The 21459-nt window shown below is 49.4% G+C and overlaps 1 protein-coding gene across 1 annotated transcript in view; it reads right to left on the reverse strand.

Annotated features, from left to right (window-relative positions):
* The window catches only part of CHRDL2 (chordin like 2), a 60768-nt gene that overhangs the window by 13050 nt on the left and 26259 nt on the right, over window positions 1-21459 (reverse strand). Inside the window, exons 2-8 of the mRNA XM_074942889.1 lie at window positions 17873-17985; window positions 16466-16559; window positions 14876-15018; window positions 7373-7466; window positions 5285-5340; window positions 3123-3294; window positions 1730-1924 (exon numbers count right to left, since the gene is read on the reverse strand). Of these exons, the coding sequence (XP_074798990.1) occupies window positions 1730-1924; window positions 3123-3294; window positions 5285-5340; window positions 7373-7466; window positions 14876-15018; window positions 16466-16559; window positions 17873-17985 (867 nt within the window). The remainder of the gene's footprint in view (window positions 1-1729; window positions 1925-3122; window positions 3295-5284; window positions 5341-7372; window positions 7467-14875; window positions 15019-16465; window positions 16560-17872; window positions 17986-21459) is intronic.

Raw genomic sequence — 21459 nt, forward strand, 5'->3', positions numbered from 1 at the left:
AAAGTAAAGCAGGGGCTAGACCTTTGGCTGGTGCGTATCAGTGTAGCTCCAAGATCAGGCCCCAGGTATAAGTGAGATCAGAATCAGCCCCCTTTATATTCACTCACACCCACCTACTGAGGTGTCACCCACTCTCCCTTACACGTCACCTCTGAATTTGGTCTGCCTTGTCAGTTGGGAGGGTGGTGGCTGGAGGGATATTTACAACCTTGGGCAATTTTTAACACTCCCAAGCGAACGTGCATCGTCAATTTTTGGCTTCTGCAGTAATTAATAATTTGCTTTCATATTTGGAAGCCAGTTTGTTGCATTTGGTTGAGGTTCCTGGAACTCAGAGGAGCTCCCTCCCACCGCTGAATTTAGCCTTGTTCTCTCGCCCTTTTGGCTGGTAAGCTTTTCACACTACTCCAGAGAAAGTCTGGTTATAAATAAACACAGGGAGTTTATTTTAGGAGTGAGACTATGGGGTCTGATTCTGCTCTCACACCAGTCCTACACTGGTGTATCTCCCTCCATGGCAGTGGAGTTCCTCCTGATTTACACTGATGTAAATGACATCGGCATCCTGAGAGAGAGGGAAAAGCAGAGGGGTGTTTTGCAATGACCATACCATAAGCATTCAGCTAGCTGTCTGGATTTAGCATGATGCTAACAGGGGTGTACCCAGCCTGCCCTCCTCCACCACCATTGCCAACACTGGCCTCCATAGTCCTAAAGCAGGCAAAACCCCCATTAAAGTCAGTGCATGTCTCACCAAGATGGCCCAATAGAGGAGGCATAGCATCACCATCTGTACTGCACTGATTCCAGTGATAGCAAATTGCACCCCTGTTGAGCCGTTCAGAGCTTTTGCCCAACAAATAAGCAAGCCTCCCAACCAGTCCTTTGAGGCACAGCGAGGTTTTACAAATGGGAGCGCCTAGGGCACAGAATAATTATGTGACTTGCCCCCAGACAACACAATGAATCAGTGGCGGAGCTGGGACTAGAACCCAGGAACCCTAGCTCCCAACCTCTCCTCACCGAAGTCAATGCCAAAATCATGTGACATGGCTAACCAGTGATAAAGTGGGAGGGATGTGATAACAGCCTACGAGTAAAGGAAGGGCCTCGGAGGAATCACTTAGGCTGCGGCAAAGTATTTAAGTTGCGGTAAACATACACTGGGGAAAAGCTCCTAGCGGTGAGATTCATAGATTTCAAGGTCCGAAGGGACCACTGTGATCATCCAATCTGACTTCCTGTAGAACACAGTGCATACAACTTCACTCAGCGACTCCTGCTCCTTGGTTCCAAGTAGACTCCTACAGAAGTGGGAGAAGTTCCCTTGCTTAAACTTCTAAAGCTAAATGAAGTACAGAGGGACATAACTTAGGAAACTCTCCTTCATTCGAAGGGGGGGGGCGGATCAGGTGGCCTCAGTTCTTTTTCATCTCTAATCCCTATGATTCAAGCCAGAAAGCTTTCACAAAAAGACCAGAAGCCAATTAGGAGACACAAAAGTCCATGTGTTCATGTACGTAGTAAGGCCCTAATTTTGTTAACACATACGTGTGCTTATTCCACTGAAGTCACATGATTACTCTTGTTTAAAGTTCGGCGAGTGCATAGGTAGGATCGGGGCATTAAAACTAGCCAAAGGAAAGAGAAGCCAGTAATAAATGAAGTCAAAACACCAGGAGAGAGCAGCAAATGCTGGGGAGGGTAGTCTATCTGTTCTCCCACATACCTGGACATACTTTACAACATTTCCCTTCTACTTTCTCAGGATATTCACAAGGATATTCCTTGGGACATGTAACCTTCTGGCAGTCCTGGATCCCATCCGTGCAGGTACAGAGGATGCATGGTAGGACTCCATACAGTCGGAAGACAGGATGCCACACTTCTCCATGGGAGTAGGTCTTCCCATTGTAAACGCAAGCTGAAGAGAAAGAGAGAAGGGTAACAATAAATAATAATAATCATATTGTACCTCTGTACGGTGCCTTTCGTCCTAATGGATCTCAAAGCACTTTGCAAAACTACCAAACTAACAGGCAAACTATGTCAAAGGGATTGCAACACCCACCACTGCAATGCATCCCCCTCTGGGGCACAACACGGCAGCAGCAATACCACAGAATACTTCAGGACAGAAGGTGAGTATGAAAATGAGAGCCCATTGAAACTGCAAGGGGGATTTAAGCAGCAGAATGTAGCTACAAGAGCTGGAATTTGGCCAGGACAGTAGGGCTAATAGCCTTACTCCTCCCAAAAGTGCATTGAGATCTTTAATGAGCATGAGTTGTCAGGATTGTATCTGAAAGAAGAATGCTGGGCTCCTTAATAACATGCATCTGTTCAGCACTACTCCGAGGGAAGAGCGCCACCTACTGAATTGCCACACAAGTTGCTGTGGACTCTGACTCTTCCTTGGCGGTCTCCCATCCAAGGGCCAGAATGTCCCCTCCTAGAGACAAATACCCAGGAGGGAGCTGGAGAAGGAAAACACCACCAAGTTACCCGTGTTTTCCCACACAGTTCCAGGAGGCCACAAGGGTTGTCTCACTCCCTCACCCCACTTTCTAGTATCCCCAGAGATTCCCCTGGAGAAGGATGCCCAAGCAGGGCTGTGCTGACAGGAACTAGCCCACTTCTGCCACTAATGCGAGGGGCAGTTCCACAGAAAAGTTACTACAGTCCCAGCCCAGGCTGTGTAAATGTTTCTGCAGGTTTTCCAGGGAGACTGTGGAGGGACCTTGTGCCCCATACCGGTTCCTCCCCACTGAAAGGATCCCTGTCCCAGGAGGCCACAGAAGCTAACCCTCCCCCGAAACTCTCCTTTTGCCTGGAAAGAGGTAGTTCCCTGAATGGAAGATGCATCTGGGAGGCACAAGCTGGCCACCAGTAATGAGCTGACCCCTTAAGAGAGATGTGATGGGCTCACCACCCCAGGCATGGCATTTAATCTGACTTGTCCTGGGCAGACGTGACACCCCCACCCCACACCACCCAGTCTGCCATTTATGTGGCTGCCAATTAACTGGATTCTGCTGCGCTCCGGAAACCAGCTGAGGTCACATGCCCTCTTCCCAGGGAACACACAGAAACCTCGCCCCCAGGAACGAACAGCCCGTCACCTTTCTTGTGCTTTTCTTTCAAGATGAATTTGACGGTGGTGCCACCTCCGCCTCCTTTTGGCTTGAAGCCCCTGGGAATGAACTCCAGCGAGGAACTGATCACAGTGGAAGCAGTCTCGCCAAGCAATCTCTTGCTCACCAGATCCCCCAAGCACTGGTCTTGAGAATGTCTCTGTGAAAGGCCAGAAACAAGGATACTATTGAGTACCAGGCAGTTCGGCTGCTCTGTCTGCGGCGCTTTATGGGAAACGTTAGCTCCAAGTCACGCGCACATTGGCTGTGAAGGGGAAATGCTTAGCCTCTAAAGAGTCTAGTGGAAAGTGCATTGAGATGGATAGAAATCAGGGGACCTGGGTGCTATTCCTGGCTCTGCCACTGGGTGGCCATGGGCAAATCATTTCACTTCTCTGTGCCTCTGTTTCCCCTTCTGTCTTATCTGTTTTGATTGCAGGCTTTCTGGCACAGGGACTCTCTCTTACTATGTGTGTGCAGCGCCCAGGACAATAAGGCCCTGATCTTCGGTGGGGCCTCTAAGTGCGACCGTAACACTCTCAATAATGGTAGAGTTGAAATTTGCTACCCTTCCTCGATTCCTGCCACTCAGTCCCACTCCCACAGGACGTGTCAAGTCAAATACCATGTCTGACATTAGCAAAGCTACTCTTGGCTTCTAAACCTAGACAATGGGTCATATTCCATGTTTATCCCAGAACACACACACACACACCCAGCCCCGAGGTCAATATAGGCCGTAGGCCAGCAGAAAAGTCAATGTTCTCTCAAGACTGGTAATCCTGCACTGCCTGGGAATACCTTGCTCCTGGCTTTGGAATTCCAGAGAAAAATGGGACAAGACACATAGCACAAAGGATTTCCTTGTGGCTATTTCTGGAGTTTTATAGATTGGAGAGGTGTGGTCCTGGCATTTCATCCACAGGGCTTTGGAAAGAGTAAGGACAAGAAGCTATAAGTGACCGAATGCCGCAAACCTGGCATTGGTCATCCAACTCGAAACGTAGTCATGAATCAACCTAAAGGAGCCAGGAGCTCACTTTTTCCTCCCTAGTAGTGTGGCTACAAAGACTAGCCAGCGAGGCAGCAGGAAAACATGCTCCCATCCTGCTCAGGCTCTGGCTGCCATGCTGCTGAGGAATGGGCTACGTGTGTACGAGGGAAAGGGGAGACACCAGTATTCTGAGCAAAAGCAATTGCTGCCACTGCCCGGGAACTAGATTGTGTTTGCCCCTGGCTGTTTTCTGCAGCTAACCCTGGTGCCACTCAAAACAGGGGCAGCACCAAGGTAGACAAGGCTCCGACTGCCTCTGGCATTTAAACCACCATATCGTTTAAACCTGCTCAAAGCTACGGTGACTATGCCAGTGGCCAGCAGCGCTTTAAAGTGAGTAAGGCACTGAACTGGGAGTCAGGAGACCTGGCTTCTATTCCCAGCCCAACCAGTAACCAAGTGTGCAACTACTGACACCTCTCCGCTCCCACGTTACATTGAAAGTATAACTGGGTTAAAAAAAGAATTCGATAAGTTACTGGAGGATAGGTCCATTGATAGCCAAGATGGGCAGGGACACAACCCCATGCTCTGGGTGTCCCTAAACCTTTGACAGCCTAAACCTTTGACAGCCAACAGTTGGGAGTGGACGATAAGAGGATGGATCACTTGATAATTGCCCTGTTCTGTTCATTCCCTCTAAAGCATCTGGCACTGGCCACGGTCAGAAGACAGGATACAGAGCTAGATGGACCATTGGTCTGGAGTGGTGAGCAGAGCTAAAGCTGGGCCATCATCTCTATGCTCCTTTGCATTCAGAAAGGGCTTCCAGACATTTCTGATGAGTGAAGGTCACTGTTGGTTCCAGGATTGTATCCTGCCACCCATCTCCACAGTATCCGAGCAACTTCCATGTAAAATAAATAGCATCATGGAGTCTCTAGTGGATTTCATGGAGTCTCTGACACGTCTCCCTTTTTGGGATAAAGTCTCTGCCTGGGGTGAATGTTGTTGTTACTGTTGGGGGTTTGGTTTGGGTTTTGGTAGAAGAACAGCTTAAAGGGCAAGTGTTGCAGAAACATGGATTTCCATGAATTGGCGATGTGGTTTATTTTAGAAGGGACACTTGGATTCTTAAAATGTAAACATCACGTACAACACCTCTGTTTAACTGCAGGGGCTCCTCTTCCATTGACTTCTCATAGGAACCGTCTGTAAAACACAAAGTTACAACAGGAAACGCAGAAGATTAAGATGGGAATTACTCTCAGCAAGTACCTGGCTTCTGGTGTAGGAGACTCCCAAAAAGAGAACCACACTCTAGTCACTAAAGGAGGCCGCAGGGCACAGATACAATGTGAGCATCAATGGGATGGCATATTAGTGTCCACTAAAGTCTCCATATATCCTGGTTTTGGGGACAGTCCTTGTGTCACCACATCCCAGGAACTCCTGAAATGTCCTGGTTTTTTCATTTCATCAGTCCAAACTTTTGTAGGTTTTTTTCTTTCTAGCTATGAAAGTCGGTTCCAAACGTATTGCTATAGCGAGCATTCCACCACCTTAGAAAATATTGCCCCTAAAGTGTCCCAGAGGTTTTTGATTCTGTAAATACAGTCACCTTAGTCAAAACCTCACTGGAGTGCAGTAAAGCACTTGTGACGGATCTGCAAAGCAGGGGACTGCAGCTCCCTCCCCACTGTACATCCCCTTCCTCCTGGCTAAGAAGGGACTATGTTCCCATTAGCCCCATCCCCATAGCACTTGCCTACCCTTGGCCAGGGACGGGAAAGGTCCTGAAGCAGGAAGTGGCCTGGCTGTCTGGGGGTGGGAGCTGCATGGCAGCAGGGAGCTGGAGAGAGTCCACAGTTCACATATGGAACAGGCTGTGACTGCTAGACATCACAGCTGGGTACAGGTCTGGGTGAGACTTATGGGGGAGCAGCCGCAGATGGGCATGGAGCCAGTGCAAAGGGGCCCCAGTGAGAGACTAACAGAGCCTGGCTTGGAAACCCACAATGCTTATTGGCTTGAATAGAGACTGGATGGGAGAGGGCTCCCCGAGCACTAGGCCTGAAAAGCCCTGACCCTCACTCAATTGGACTGCCCCAGGGACGCAAACAGGAGCCATTATTGCTCACTTTGAACAGTACCTTTAAACCTCTGCACCTAGGGTATTTACAGCCTTCTCCCTGCCAGCCCCATCTATCAGAAACCTTTCCCTGAGCCGTGTGGCTGAGTGGTTATGGAGACCCCCAGGGCTAATGCCTACACAGACTAGCTGAAGCAGCTACAGTGCTTGCCGCCAGGACGTGGTACACTGGGCACGCTACTGGCACCTTAAGAGTTTGGGGTACAGAGTAACCCCAATAATTACACATGAAAAGGGGACGGTGGCACTCTGTCTAAAACCCTGTTTGTCTCACACCATTTCCGGTGGCTGCTGGCAACACGTCTGCCAATTTCAGCTCTCAGTTAGACTGCTCTAAATATGGAGGAGCTCCACGGACTTCTGTGGAGTTACTCCAGATTTACCCTGGTGTAACAGAGCAAAATTTGGGCCTCTAACTGTTTATCATTTTAGTAGACAGCAACAGTGTGATGTGAAACTGCTGGTCTGACTCCCTGCTCTGAATTTTACATATAAACAGGGGGCTTGATTGTCTTCCCACTCACCCTGGTGTAAATCTAGATGAATGACAGTAAAGTCACTAGAGCTAGAGAATCAAGCATAAAATGCCATTGAGGTTCTTAATAACCCCGGGATGCCTTTATCCCCTGAGAATGACTATGCCACTGTGGCATTTTCACCAGTTTATCCGAGCGATGACAATAATAGTGATACCCAGTCTGATTTCCACCAGCAAAGCAGCCTCTCCCGAGCCTGACAAATGAACTTCCGTGAGGGTTTCATGTCACTAACATAATATAGCAGTGCCAGTTGAACAAGGAGTACGATTCAGGCCATGACACTGATCCTACTTACACTCCACACAAAGATACAGCGGAGGGGCACTGCTGGAACAGAGAAGAATTTGGCCCAAGAGGCTTTGCATGCGTCAGACTCTCTTACCATTGCTGGTGACCCAGAGGCAGAGATTTGTGCAATTTACAGCATGGATCTTCAAAGTCATATTTAATAAGTGCAACATTCCCCCTCCTGGCTAACGGCCAGGGCTGTGATTCCCATCCACTGACCTGACAGCAGACCTCACTTAGAAGCAGGGACTGGTTCCCATGTTACCTTGGCAGACTTGGCAGCAGGAGTCTGGCACAGTTAGAGGAGAGGCGCACAACAGATCAGGGCAGGTCACCAAGCCGCAGTAAATCTGGCCTTCCTAGGAAGCACAAAAAACAACCTGATGCATCATCTGCATTAACAATGTCTGGACAAGTACAGTGACCCTTAGTGTTTAGTAGCCAGGGACCAAATTGTGCCATTGATTTTTAAGCAGATTTCACGATTTGATTTCAGTGGGAAGTTCTTAAAAATGGTTGGATTGATAGGGCCCTCAATTTGCTATAGCAATAAGGGCAGCTGTTGTATAATTTGCAATTACTCCATTCCAGCTTCAATCTACATAGCCTAGTAGACCAGCATTCTATTCCCAGCTCTGCCACTGGCCTGCTGGATGACCTTGGGCAAGTTGCTTGCCACTCTGTGCCTCAGTTCCCCCATCTGTAAAATGGGGCTAATGATACTGACCTCCTTTGTGAAGCATTTTGAGAGCTAGTGGTTAAAAGTGCTATAGAAGAGCTAAGTATCTGAAACTGTCATACTGGAGCACCCTTCCCCAGCTTTGTCTCTAAGTGTACAGTCCTTGGGCCAGATCAGGCCCAGTGTAACCACTAGGCGAACTAGGCGGCCGCCTAGGGCGCCAAGATTTGGGGGTGCCAAAAAGCGGTGCCCCCCAATGTTTTTTTACACTCTTGCTGGAAAACGAATGAATGAAGAAAAGAGAAACGTCGCTGAACTTGCATTTTAACCTGTCGTTCTCTCGTACATTACAGCTATAGCCTACGCCAACGCTGCGTCGCGGGCACAAGCGTACTGCTTCACTAGGGTACAAAGTGGCAAGGACGTCCCCCGTTCTGACAGGCTGTTTATAGTGCTAAGCTGACTCGTTTTCGGAGGTTGTTGACTGAGGTTAACTAGTTTTGTTGAGTTGTTTCAGATCTAAGACTCTGGCAAGTGCTGCTGCGTCATTTCGCTGATACTGTGTGTCCGTTGTGTGGGTATGTTCAGTACTTGAGTGTACATGTTTATCGCGTGCCAATACGCGTGTGCAGCTATGTTGTGCAAAGCGAAAACGACAACAATGTCAACACTGTCCGATTATTCATTTATTTTCATTAAATATGAAGACTAAATAATGAAATGAATAACTTTTCAAGCCGAACGTGTATTAATTCTAATGAACAATGCCCCATTATGCAGTATTCATTTTTGAAAGTTTATAATAAGCGATGCTCCAGGGGGAGGAGAAAGGGAGGGGGGGCGCAAGGTGGAAGTTTCGCCTAGGGCGCAAAATATCCTTGCACCGGCCCTGGGCCAGATCCTCAGCTGGTGTAAACTGATAGCACACTATTGACTTCAATGGAGCTTCACTGATTGACCCCACCTAAGGATCAGGCTCTGCAGTCTTTGTCCACTAGGGAAAGAAATCATGACCAGTCCCCAGCCACCGGACAGGACCAGAATCAAGCAGTGTTGCACTGTATTATATAGCACATGCTCAAATGAGTGTGCGTGGTAGGGCCCTGCCCACACTGAGATGGTAAACTCTTTGGGGCAGGGACAGTGTTGATCTTCTACAGTGTGTGAACAGTGCCAAACAACAGTTGCCACCGTGCGACTGTATAAACAGATTTCACTAGCAGGGTCCTAGCATATTTCTGATGAGCGTGGTCAGATCTTGGGCTTGAGCACTATGCTATGAAAACTGCATTATGGATTAAGAAGGGAATTGATTATAGCCTGGTTTGATTAGCATGATTCTCAGGGGAAAACATCTCTGCCCAGTTGACTAGGGAAACCAGGCTAGACTCCTGCTCGTGACAGCCATGTTTAACCAGCATCATAGCAGGCCAAGTTCTCATTCCATATCCATTCACCCCCAGATTTGTGGGGAAGCCAGATTGGAAATGGAGTTTGGAATCTGAGCCCAGATCCGGATCCAAATTTTACAGCTCTGCTCTATCTCTATATTGGGTCAATCCAAACCCCCAGAACCAAGCGTTCCCAACAATCTGTAATCTGGATCCAGAGATGGATTTTGTGGTTTAGACTCACTAATATTTATTATTGGTAGGGAGGTGCCTGGAAAAGATCAGCGCTCTATGGATAAGTCTGAATAACGGGCTAACTTCAGCCTTGGTGTAAGCAAGCACAATTCCACTGCAGACAATGGAGTTTCATTCATTTGCCCCATGGCTGAATTTGGCCCATTATGCAAGTTAGAAATCAGAGAGAGCTGGTATGAGGCTTTTACACCATCCTGACCCCATAGATATCAGGGACCTCTCCCCCTTGCACTGGGTCAGGGATAATTTTCATTGTACCTATAGCATCCCAACTGAGGATAGTTAAACTAACTGTGAACATCTCTAGATCCTTTGACAGCTTCTTCCACTGCCAGGTGAGAAAAGACAAGGGTGTTGTGTGTAGGTGAATGGAGATAAGAAGGAAGCAAGTCTTGTGAATCAATGGATCCGAACTGAACCACTCGGCACGTCTACACTACAAAACTAAGTTGACTTTGTTAGGTCGATATACGGCCCCAGCAGTAATTAAATTGGTTTTGCATGTCCACACTAGCTCCTTCTGTCGGCGGTGCGCGACCCACATGCCCCGGATGTCAGTGTGGAGCATGGCGGGGCACTGACAGCCAGAGCCCCACCGCCCAGGGCTGACAGCTGGAGCCCCGCCGGGCTGATACTCTGGAGCTGGAGCCCCACTGCCCAGCTCTGACTGTCAGCCCCAGATGGCGGGGCTCTGGCTGTCAAGTGCCAGGGACTGACAGCCAGAACAGTCAACACAGCATCTACACTGACACTGCATCGACCTAACTACACCAACCTAAAACAGAAGTTGGCCCAATAAAAGATATTACCTTATCTCTCTAATATCCTGGGACTCCACTCAGCAAAGACAGGCTTGAGCCAAATGCTGCTCTTGGGTCAGGGGTGTAAATCCAGACTATCTCCACTGACTTCAGTGCTGCTGGAATTTGGCCCTTGCTTGTTTTTAGGTCACGGATGACTGTTTCCTTATTTACCCTTGAGAATGTCAGGTCGCTGCTTAGAGCTGCGTATGAATGGGCCAAGTGGAAGAGAGGCAAATGCCATAAATAAAAGAATTTATGCCAAAGGCCATGCACTTGGTGCAGTTTTCAAAGAGGTTAGTTAGACCAGCTGTTCGTGCAGCTGTTTCAGCAACTGGCAAAATTAGACACGACCAATCACAATCCTACTGGTGGCTGGCTTCATAGTGATCATTTTATTTTCCCCTTAGTGTCCAAGACATTATCCCACTGAATAAACAGAGAACCAGAGCAAAGCAATCCAACGCATCCAGCAAGTACATACAAACCTGGGAGTTCTTGATCAGCGGTGTCACATAAAGCAGATGAGACAGTAAAACCAAACGCTGCAGTGATATATAATTGTTGACGGAAGCATCCCTCTCCATCTGTTTATATTTCACACATACAAATATTTACAAAACTTTTGGGTCTGGTTCTCCTCTCTTCAGCAAGGGCATCAAACAGGAGTTATGTTGGTATACAATTGGTGTAAATATGAGAAGAACCAGCCCCATCAATTATATAATTTGTATGTCTCGTGTCTATCTGTCTATCTCTATGTGCCAGATTTGGCCATCCTTATTCATGTTGAGTATGTCAGTTGAAGTGTAAGGCACCTTAGTGAGGACCGAGGACTTGGCCCTGTTGGTGCAGGGGTAAATGACTACACATGGTGCAAGACGACAACAAATCAAGCCCTCATATTTTTTCAAATGAATTTTTGCGTGACTTCACTGCAGTTGATCGATGTGAAATTGTCAGTCCTGAAGACTAAGCCCCAGGCAGTACTAGCACTAGTTTACCATCCCCACTGTCCATGGCTCATTCAATCCTTGGCTTCTCCACAGAATACTTCCAACAAGGGAGCCAGTGTCCATTGTGATGAGGAGACCCATCCATTAGGAATTGGTCTGAGACCAATAACTCATTCCACGTAGTCTTCCCAAGAACCTTCAGGTAGTAACGACTTCTGGACGCTCTCATGCTGAACTTGATCTGGAGTTGAAAGGCTCCACACCCAATTACAACCCCATAAGCCATCTGGCCCCCTTTAATATCTTTATATAATAAATGGAATGAAAGCAATCTCTGTACAGAACTCTCCTTTTTATGGCTTTGGGACATGCAGAGAGAGGTTATTGATGCTTGGAATGTTACGCCTTCCAAGTTTAGAGTGGTCGTTGCTCGGCAGTTTTATGTTCTACTCCTGGAGAAACGGGAAAGATGAGAAGAAGCCACTCAATCTATCCTCAGACACTCAGCTTACTGGCATCTTGAGCCCTGGAATCATCACACATTAGACATCCATCTTTGGACCTTACAATGGACAAACTGTGCGCTCGCCAGTCTAGTAGAGTTCAAAAAGCAAACAGGAGTTGGGACACGGTTTTCAACAGGCCATTAACACTATCTGTTGCAAAGACAGGGTAAGACACTGTGGCAGAAGGCTACCAGAGTCGAGCCAAGTCCGTGTCTGAGTCTGCTCCCAGGCTTTCAGGCTTTCTGGGAAGAAAAATATTCATCAAATGCCCATTGGCAATGTTTGCAAACTGAAAAACAAGATGATCCACTACCAATGATTTGCTCTTCAGCAGCTAAACAGAGATTACACAAAGTAGCTAAGACTATCTCTGATGACAGGAGTCTGCTCACAGCCAATGCCTCATAATGACAGTGGGTCATAACACCCACAGCACTGGGGTCACCAGTTGAGAAGAATCACAGTAGTTCACTACAGAATCTGCCTTGGAAGCACAAGATACAGCCTCTTGCAGGGTTTTCTGCCACAAATGGTCCCAACCTCACGGCTGTAAGGCAAACCCTGGGTAGCCATGTAACTTACTAAGGCATGCAGTGCTGCTCTGGGCTTCAGTAACTTGCTCCTGGATGAAATCTGCTCTTTAGCTTGGTAATGTAATGGCTTCAGTGGATTTCTAAGCACACAGGAGCCATGCTGCAAAGGTGTTGGTGTACGGCCAAGCCTCCTCTTCCAAGTGCTTCCATCTCCACAGTAATGCTTCTAACCCAGCAAGGTCTCTGTGGTGAACTCCAATGGATGATTCCAAGCCATCCCCTCTGCTGGTCTTAACTTTGGATGTTTACAATTAGATGGACGAGGCACTAGAAAACGGACAGTAGGGAGCAATCTTGCACTGGTAGCAGGGTGGATCTTTTGTATCTTTTAGGAAGGTATTATTTAGTCAGGGTGTGGTCAGAAGTTTTTGGAGGGCCCTTCATTTTCCCAGGTGAAAAGTCCTGCCATCCAAGACCTGCCATCCTTACTCACGCTGAGTGGCACCTTACTTCACAAGTAGTCCCATAGAAATCAATGGTGACTGCTTGTGGAAGGAAAATACTAAGCATAAGCAGGATAGCTAAAATCTGGTCCTAATACAGTCTTCATATCTTCACACTCAGTGGGCAGATTCTGATCTTGGTTAATATTCGATTTCTATTCTGTTCTATCTAGATGCATATCCCTCCCTGATCTCTGTAGTGTCTGAGCGCCTTCCAGTCGTGCATTAAGTGATGTGACCGACATGTGTCACGTGTGACTCGTTCTCTCTCTCTCTCTCAACCTCTCCCCATTGGGAGAATTGTGTGTGCAGTGCAGTGTTTTGTTTGGGGGTGTTATGGGGGCATTTTTTGCAATGTCCATGCTGCTCTGTGTTCATGTCAGAGAAGGCAAGTGGAAGAAGTGCATCTTGCACTGGGAGCAGGTGATGGTGAGGTTTGCGATCACTCTTAGATCCTGGGGGAGTTCATCTCACAGTCCCGGACCAACGCCTAAGAAAGTTCTGTCTCCTGAATAGATGAGCTTTAAATTCTATCGAGCCAGAGTGAAGTTTTCAACCATGGTCTTCATCCTGGAGCTTTAGGCTCTTTTAGGTATCCTGGGTTGTGACGGGGTGTACCAGACCCACACTGGTTCAGCAGGGGTTCACCACACTCTGTGTGCCATGGAGGCCATGCCCCCTCATGTCTGCTGGGCATGCTCCAGCTGGAATCTAGGTATTAAAGGGAGCAACTCAGCTCAGTCAGGGCTCACTAGCTAAGAGAACGGAGGTGCGCTGCATGCTCCTGCAGAGGGACCGCCAACACTCCAGTTCGCGGTGGCCAGCCAGCCAGCGATGACCAGTGACGCTTAGGCATCCAACGCTGCAGAGGGAGGAGAGGCCGTGGGACTCCCAAGACAACTAGCTGTGGAGGGACGGGTAGGAAATAGCCCGGGGGAACTTAACAGGGAAACAGTCAAAGAACCAGGGCTTGGCTCAGCATGTTTCAGGAGGATCCCCGCTGAGCAGGTGGCGGGCAACCCTGCCACCACTGGGGCCCTGAGTTGGGACCCAGTGGAGTAGGGAGGGCCCGGATCCCCCTACCCTTACTGCCACCCACCCCAAGGCAACAGCCCACCTCTCCAACCACTCCTGCCACCAGGCCACGCTGCCCTGCTGGTCCAGGGTAGCCCTATTGACTCTGACCACTAGGCCACGTAGCCCTGATGAAGAGGGCAGCCATATTGACTCTGGCCATTAGGCCACACACCTCTGTGAGAAGGTGCAGCCTTATGGACTCTGACCATTGGGCCACACAGCCCTGATGAGGAGGGCTGCCATATTCACCCTGGCCACTAGGCCATGCAGCCCTGCAAGGGAGGGCACCCTATTGACCCCAACCATTAGACTGTACGGCTCAGAAGCCAAGGGCGGACATCCAGACTCAACTGCAGGGTTGTAATAGCCCCGCCACTCTCCCCAAAGGGTGGCAGGCTGTACCAGCCCCGTAACATGGGCCCAGGCCATTGAGCGAGCACCTTGAAGACAAGGACTAAGACCTTGAACTTGATTCAACACAGTATTCTAAACCCAGAGAGACTCAACTGCAGTCAATGGGATTACTCTGTACTGACACCAGTGTAAGAGATCAGAATCCAGCCCTAGGTGTCGGTCGGCCAGAGAACTCCTGTCTCTCATCAAGTCTGATCATTCTCATGTAATGGGGAAGGATCCAAATCTCCTCTCACTTATGCAGGTTTTACTCCATTGTGACTCCATTGACGACAATGGAAGATCTTTCAGATTACACCAGCGTAAGAGCAGAATCCTATCCAAAGGGACAGGCTCTGATACACTACCTGACGCCACTGAATAGTCCTACGGAAGCCAGTGGGATTCCTCATGGAGCGAGGTACTATTCAACATGAGGATGGCTACCAGAATCAGCTCATGGGGAATAACATTGCCATGCCAGCCGTGCCCAGTGGGAGCACCCCTTACGGAGCTGAGCTGGAATAGCTGGTCAGATTATTGTGATGCTGTTGTAGCGACATAAAGATTAAAACACAAAGATTTGGCACTCCCTGACCACGTCCTCCCCCTTCAAGCCCATGCCCACCTGACAGATAAAGCATTGTGACTCCCTTTGATTCAAAAATAGCTTACGGAGCAGCTGCACTGTACACACTGATTTGGCTGCCGAGAAGGGAAGAGTTCGCTCGTGGTAAACATCTCCCCTGGTTGGTAGGTTGTCCCGTTGTACTGGCAAGACTTCACAGGCGCCCGGAGACCAGACGGCGTGTGCGGCTCTACAGGGAGAGAGGAGGAACAGCAACAGCTCTGCTGAGTCTCGTCGCTTCTCAGGCCCGGCATGCAGGACCTGAAACCCTGACACTAAACAGATCCTCTCCGCTGACGCTGCTCTGAATAATGGGAAGCTGGGACCATCTTCCAGGGGAGATGTAAACACGGAACACTTTTATCAGCCCCCCGCCCAGCCCCGGATCCAGCCTGGCCTGGGCCATCTCTGGCTGGAAGGGAGCCCATAAAGACAGTTTGCTCTGGCTCTCTGTCAGATTATTGCTAATCTTAAAATTAGAGTTAGATTGCCAAAGACGCCATAGTAAAAGGGAAGGACTTGTGGATAAGGAAGCCACATTTCTTCCCTTTCTCCCCTTGGCTTCAGAGGGTGGTGAGAGGCTACTTCCTTGCCCCAGCAGCACGTTCTTCCCCACAATGCAGGGAAGGGGGCAGGGAATGAGGAGAGCCTGGATTCTGCTCCCTACCCCCACCAATGCACCAGATGTGGCCCACCTGCCCCAGGTAGCCTGCACAAGCGTGTAAGGGAGGATTCTGAACACCCCATATCCATCCCTATGTGAGCACGTTGTCTAAGCCACAATGCAGTGCTATATGTTTGGAGCGGGGGGGAGGGGTGACAAAAACCAACAGGGTTTGACGGATTTTTCTCAGATTTCCATGTTTTCCTGTCCTGTCATGCAGCGGCCCGGACGGCGCGTCTGTTTCCAATAGTGAGGTGGAATAATAATAGTTTGTACATCTACAGCAACGTTCCTCTGAGGCCATGAAAGCTCGTTACACACAGTAATCCTAGCGTCCCCGTGAGATGGTCTCCACTTTGCAGAGGGATACACTGGAACAGAGAGACTAAGGGTGTGTCTTCATCGCAGAGTTAATGCGGGAGACCGGCACCTGGGTCTGCGCACCCAGTTCAGCCTCGCCTGGGTGGGTGTGTCCCCACGGCCTCCCCGCAAAATATCATGTGATCCAGGAGCTATTTCCAGCCCTGCCACGCTGTGAGGCACTGAGCCGGTCTCAGGGCCACCCTGTGCTGCTGTGAAATGGGGACAACCATTTTTGCCCTCTTTCACCAAGTGTTTTGACATTGCTGGGGGCAAAGGGGGTTCTGTGGGCCAGCTCCTCAGCTGGTGAAATTGGCACAGCTCCCTTAATGTCCTGTGCTGACACCAGTCGGTGATCTGGCTCTATTGGGCATTGTCTCCTCTGGGTTTGTACAGATCCCGGCACACGGGCGCCCCGTTCCCGATTGGGCTTTTGGACCCTCTCCTAATATAAATATTTAGAGCTAAGAACAATGTTATAAGTGCAGAGCGTTGTTATGATTACTGTTTCCCTCACGCCCTGACTGTCCAGAAGCAGAAGCCTCTAGAGAAACTGAGCTCCCAGAGAAACAGAAATGTGGAACAAAGAAATCTGCTCCAGAAATCCACTTACCTGCACAGCGAGGGCAGCACTGCTGCGGGTCAGTGACAGGCTTTACACAATGCAGGGCTGGGCACTGGATTTGGTAACAGCTCACATTCACATTCTGTTTGCAGGGAGAGAGAACAGGGCTGCTCAGGGACAAAAATCCTTCCCCTGCAGGCCTTTATGAAGATGCTGCCTTATTTGGCCTTTTGGACTGAGCCAGAAGTGGAAGGCACTAGGCTGAGTTACCCCAGCTTAGGGTCTGGGCAGTTGTATTTAAATTGTTGGATACCACCGCGAGCTGCTAACCAGCGTATGATCCTTGACAAGTACAATGATTATGAGGCTGTCTGACCGGTTACTAGAGGGGCCAGCTGGCCTGTAAACATTCTGCCCCGTGCCCTGATCTTGTCAGATCTCCCTGTTCATCCAAACAGTGCAAAGCCTCAGCATTGCTTGACTCTTCACTAAGTTGATCTGATCCAATAGGCTCCACAGAGTCTTGTACCTGGGGCACTGCTGTGGGACTCAGGAGACCTGAGATCTACTCCTCGCTCTCCCTGTGACCTGAGGCAAGGCACTTCCCATCTCTGTGCCACTGCTTCCCCTCCCACCCTGTGCCAGAAGCTGGGAATGGGCAACAGGGGATAGATAACTTGATGATTTTTTGTTCATTCCCTCTGAAGCACCTGGCATTGGCCACTGTCGGAAGACAGGACACTGGGCTAGATGGACCTTTGGTCTGACCCATCATGGCTGTTCTTATGCCTATTTGGACTGTCAGGTTTATGGGAGTATCTCTTATTATGTGTTTGTGCAGGGCCTAGCACAATGGAGCCTCAGTCTTCTTTGGGGAATGTCATCCTTTGCTCCTGGCCCTGGCCCCAGGGACCCATGTGTTTGTCACTCCGGACAGGCTCTCCCTGTGTCTAGGAGGACTGAACATAGCAGAAGATGCAGAAGCTCCAGCTAGTACACAGCTAGTCTCCTCAGCAGGATGGGCTACTGCAAGGCCATCACCCCCTGTTCTCCAGTCCCTCCATTAGCTCCCAGTCCACTTCCATTGCTAGTCCAGGGCCCTGTCCCTGAACATCAAAGCCCTCAATGGGTCAGGACCCCACCACAGCTCCACCCATAATCCACCAGCATGGCTTCCCGCGTCTGGGAGAATGCAGTTTACGAAGCTGTGAGAGCCAGTGATAAAGCTTCGCCATCCGGGGGATTCAGTTGTGGAATGAGTTTCCAAAAAGGATGAGGCTAATCCAGCAGCTGGTTACCCTTAAGCCAACTGCAGTTTGCCATCATAACTGGGCTGATTAAAGGCCGCCAAAGCAAGGTTAATGCCCAGCAGCCCACTATAAACAAGTCTGGTAACCAGTGACACCTGTTCTCATATTGTAGATCAGCACGACAGATTAGACTGTGACGATATACCTCCAAACACGTGCATCGGATGCAGTACGTCAGCCCCTGGGGTTCCAAGTAGGGATGCCAGCTCTCTCCTGGACCGTACTTCTTGCCATTAAAATCACAGAACATATCCGGACCTGAAAATCAAACAGGCAGACGTTATGCATGAGAAGGGAGCGCTCTTGGAAATGCATTATCCTTCCCCAGTCGATCAGCAAGGTTGAGCCAATACTTCCTAGTGTCCGTGTTAAGATGCAAACCCAAGCTTTTCGATTCAGAGTGTGTAACCTGGCGGTCCGGGCACTGACCCATGGGACACCCACATTCAAGTCCCTGCTCTGCCTGCTTCAGAACAGAGTTTTCCATCCCAAATTGCTCTAAATCAGGCACAGCAGGGACTTAGGTCTCCCACATCCCAGGTCAGGGCCTTAACCCCTCAGCCATGCGACATCAGTCTTTTTTACCAGAAACTGTTGAAACCGATATATCTCTGGACATATTCCGTGATGTAGCCATGTCGGTCCCAGGATATTAGCGAGACAAGGTGGGGGAGGTCATATCTTTTACCTCACCAACAGAAGTTGGTCCAATAGAAGATATTATCTCACCCACCTTGTCACTCTAACATCTCTGGACGTTTAGGCTTCAATGAAACAAGATCTTGTGGTGAAATTCCATTTCATTGGCAATGTTCCGACCAGCTCTGTTTGTCACGCTCTCTCATCCTGGATACCCCATGCTGTGTTGCCAGCAGCACTGCCAGGATAAGGTGTCAGGCAGAGAGATCTGAGACGGCTTTAGTGTTACAGTCTGGGAAACACGTGGCCAGAACAGAGTCAACTTCAGAGCGTCACAGCTTGCAGGACATGCAAGGGTTAATCCAGACAGTGAGTGAGACGCAGTGTTGCCAACTCTCATGATTTTGTCATGAGACTCAGGATAATTATTGTTTTCCTTAAAGCCCCAGCTCCTGGAGTCAAGTGATAAGTGATGATTTCAGCCTTCATTCTTAAAAAAAAAGTAAGTTTCTAGCCCTCACAGCTGTGGAGAAAGCTTCAAAATGTGACCCCAGTGCACCCTGAAGTGTCAAAAAGCAGAAAGCAAATAAAAAGAACCCCAAATCAATTATTTTCACATAATCTCATGATTTCAAAGCCAATGTCATGATATTTGGTGAGCCTGACTCATGATTTTTGAACATTTGGGGTTGGCAATCCTGTGAGAGAAAGAAAGGGACGGAGGGCAGATGAAGAAGCAAGACAGGAACGGACGAGCCAGCTGAAAAAAAAATTGAGGGTTTTTTCTGCAAAAAATGTAGACAAAAATGAAAATGGTTTTGTTTTCATTGAAATTTTTCCTCCAAAAAATTCAGGTTTTCCTTGAAGGAAAAAAAAATCAAAAACTGAACATTTTTCAGGTTTTTTTGGTTCTGAACATTTTGGGGGTTGGGGGTTTTTTTTTTATTCTTTATTTTTGTGGTTTCCTTTTTAGGGTTTTTTGGTCAAAAATCGGAAAATGTCGAGGACACAATGTTTTTCAGTACGTTTTTCACTTTTTAAAAAAAGCCACTTTTTGAAAGAAAAACTTCAGCTGCCCCAGCCTCCACTAAGAACGGGTGCTGTGCAGCTACGAAGCGCTGGACAAGCAGTTAAGGTCTCCAAACACCCCCTCTGAAGTAGGTGGATATAATCGCTGACACACTGGGAACAAAAGAGTCCTGACTTGTAGCCCCCTGCTCTAAACTCAAGAGAATTCTCCCAGTCCCTTTTCAGTAGCAGTCGCAAACCACTGGGACCGTCTCAGTGCGGTGTACAGTGCAGACCTTTGTCTGATCCTTTCCACCATACGCGCCCCCAGCAGAGACAGGCCTTACCAGGGATCAGACTGGCTCTTCAGTCAGGAGAGATTTGTTCCATCCCCCCAAGCATTCCTAAACAGAGCCAGCCAGTCTCTGCCACTGTGGACGTCTGTGGGAGCGTGAGCTGCTGAGATTGGGAAACTGCTCTCTCGCTCCATCCCATAACACGCTGTGAAGTCGCTGTAGATTTAAATGTAGTGAGCCAGACCCATCCCTGGCATCACTCTAATGACTTCACTGGAGTTGGACCAAATTCATCCCTGACGTCTCTGAGTGCAGGTGAATCTGGCCCAGCACTTGTCTCCGTGTAAAGAGAATTCCGTGTTGTGGGATGGTAAAAGGAGCCTTGCAGCTCGTGGGACCGTTAGTCAGCATAGCCTTCTAGCTCGTGACTGTTTCACATCAGTAGGGCTATCTGAAACCATTTTTAGCTGAAGGTTGTTATGTTTCAGCTGTGTCTTGTCTCTTTCGATGGGCTCTGACTGGGAGGTCATACACTAGCGAGCACAATGGGGCCCTGATCTTAGCGAGGGCATCTAGCCGCTGCTGTGACACAAATAATCATCATCGTAGTAATGCACAAGGCTAAATGGTGTTAGCGCTCCAGGATACCACAAGCGGCGATGGTTCATTTACTGTCCCCTGACATTTTCAGGGAAGCATTTTCCCTCATCACTGTCTTTTTAGAAAGGGGCTATATTCCGACCCCCTTGCGCGTGCGGATTTCCTTGGGACTAGTAAGGTTTAATGTCAGCAACAAACGGGCGTCACTTTTGAGTAGCTGCAGTGACTCAAACTGGGCCCCTGCAAATTGAGACACTCACAAGTAAAGGCCCCTTTTGAACAAGTGGGCCTGAGTCTCTGTGTTCCTCGGTTTCCATGGGCCTGGTTTTCAGAGGCGCGGAGCCCACACCGCTGCCACAGACCTCAAGCAAAGACACGAGTCCCTCAGTACAAGGGGAAATCAGGGAAAGCTGGCCTAAGAGATAGTGAGTCAGTGGCAGAGTTGGGACCCCAGGACAGGCTGCCCAAGGGCCACGCTGTCATTGCCTTTTTCACATGCTAAGGACTCTACTGAGGCTTTTCCTGCTAGCCATGCTGCAAGGGGCTCCGGGGAGAGGGGGGACCACAGCAGCAGCTGCTCCCAGAGTCCCGGTGCGCTTTGGAGGGCAAGCAAGCGTTTCCTCCTTCCCAGCCCTGACCCCCCGAGCCTGGGTGGAAGGGGCATAGCCATGGCCCGACATCCCCCATGTCCGTTGGCTGCGCAGCCCCACTCGCAGTGCTGATCCCTGCTGCTTGGGCGCAGGGCGCTGGGCCTCTTCCCTGCAGGCGCACAGGAAGGGGGAGGTGGCGTCCTTTCTGCTCAGGAGCATCCCGAATCTGGGTTTAACCCCTTAACAGCTGCCATAGGGAACCGGCCAATAGATAAGGGAAAAGAGCTGCACTCACCACCTGGCACAGTCAGACCTTGGACGGAGGCGCCCTCTGGGTTCACTCCAGACTTCTAGGCCCAGCACTGCAGCCTCCCTCGTGCAGGGGGAGCACACTGGAGGGGGCTCCCCACATTGCACCTCAGCCTCGCTCCAGCGTTGGCTAGCGGGATGACCACTGAACAGCGCAGCACACTGAGACCCACTCCCACAACGCTCCTGAGCTCTGCCAGCTTGGGAAGGGAGGAGGCCAAGGCCAAGGGATCAGACACTCGACTGAGCTCAGCGCTGCCACTAAGCCACAGGCCGGGAGCCTCGTCCCC

Source organism: Natator depressus, chromosome 1, assembly GCF_965152275.1.
Source record: "Natator depressus isolate rNatDep1 chromosome 1, rNatDep2.hap1, whole genome shotgun sequence".
NCBI classification, from domain to species: domain Eukaryota; kingdom Metazoa; phylum Chordata; order Testudines; family Cheloniidae; genus Natator; species Natator depressus.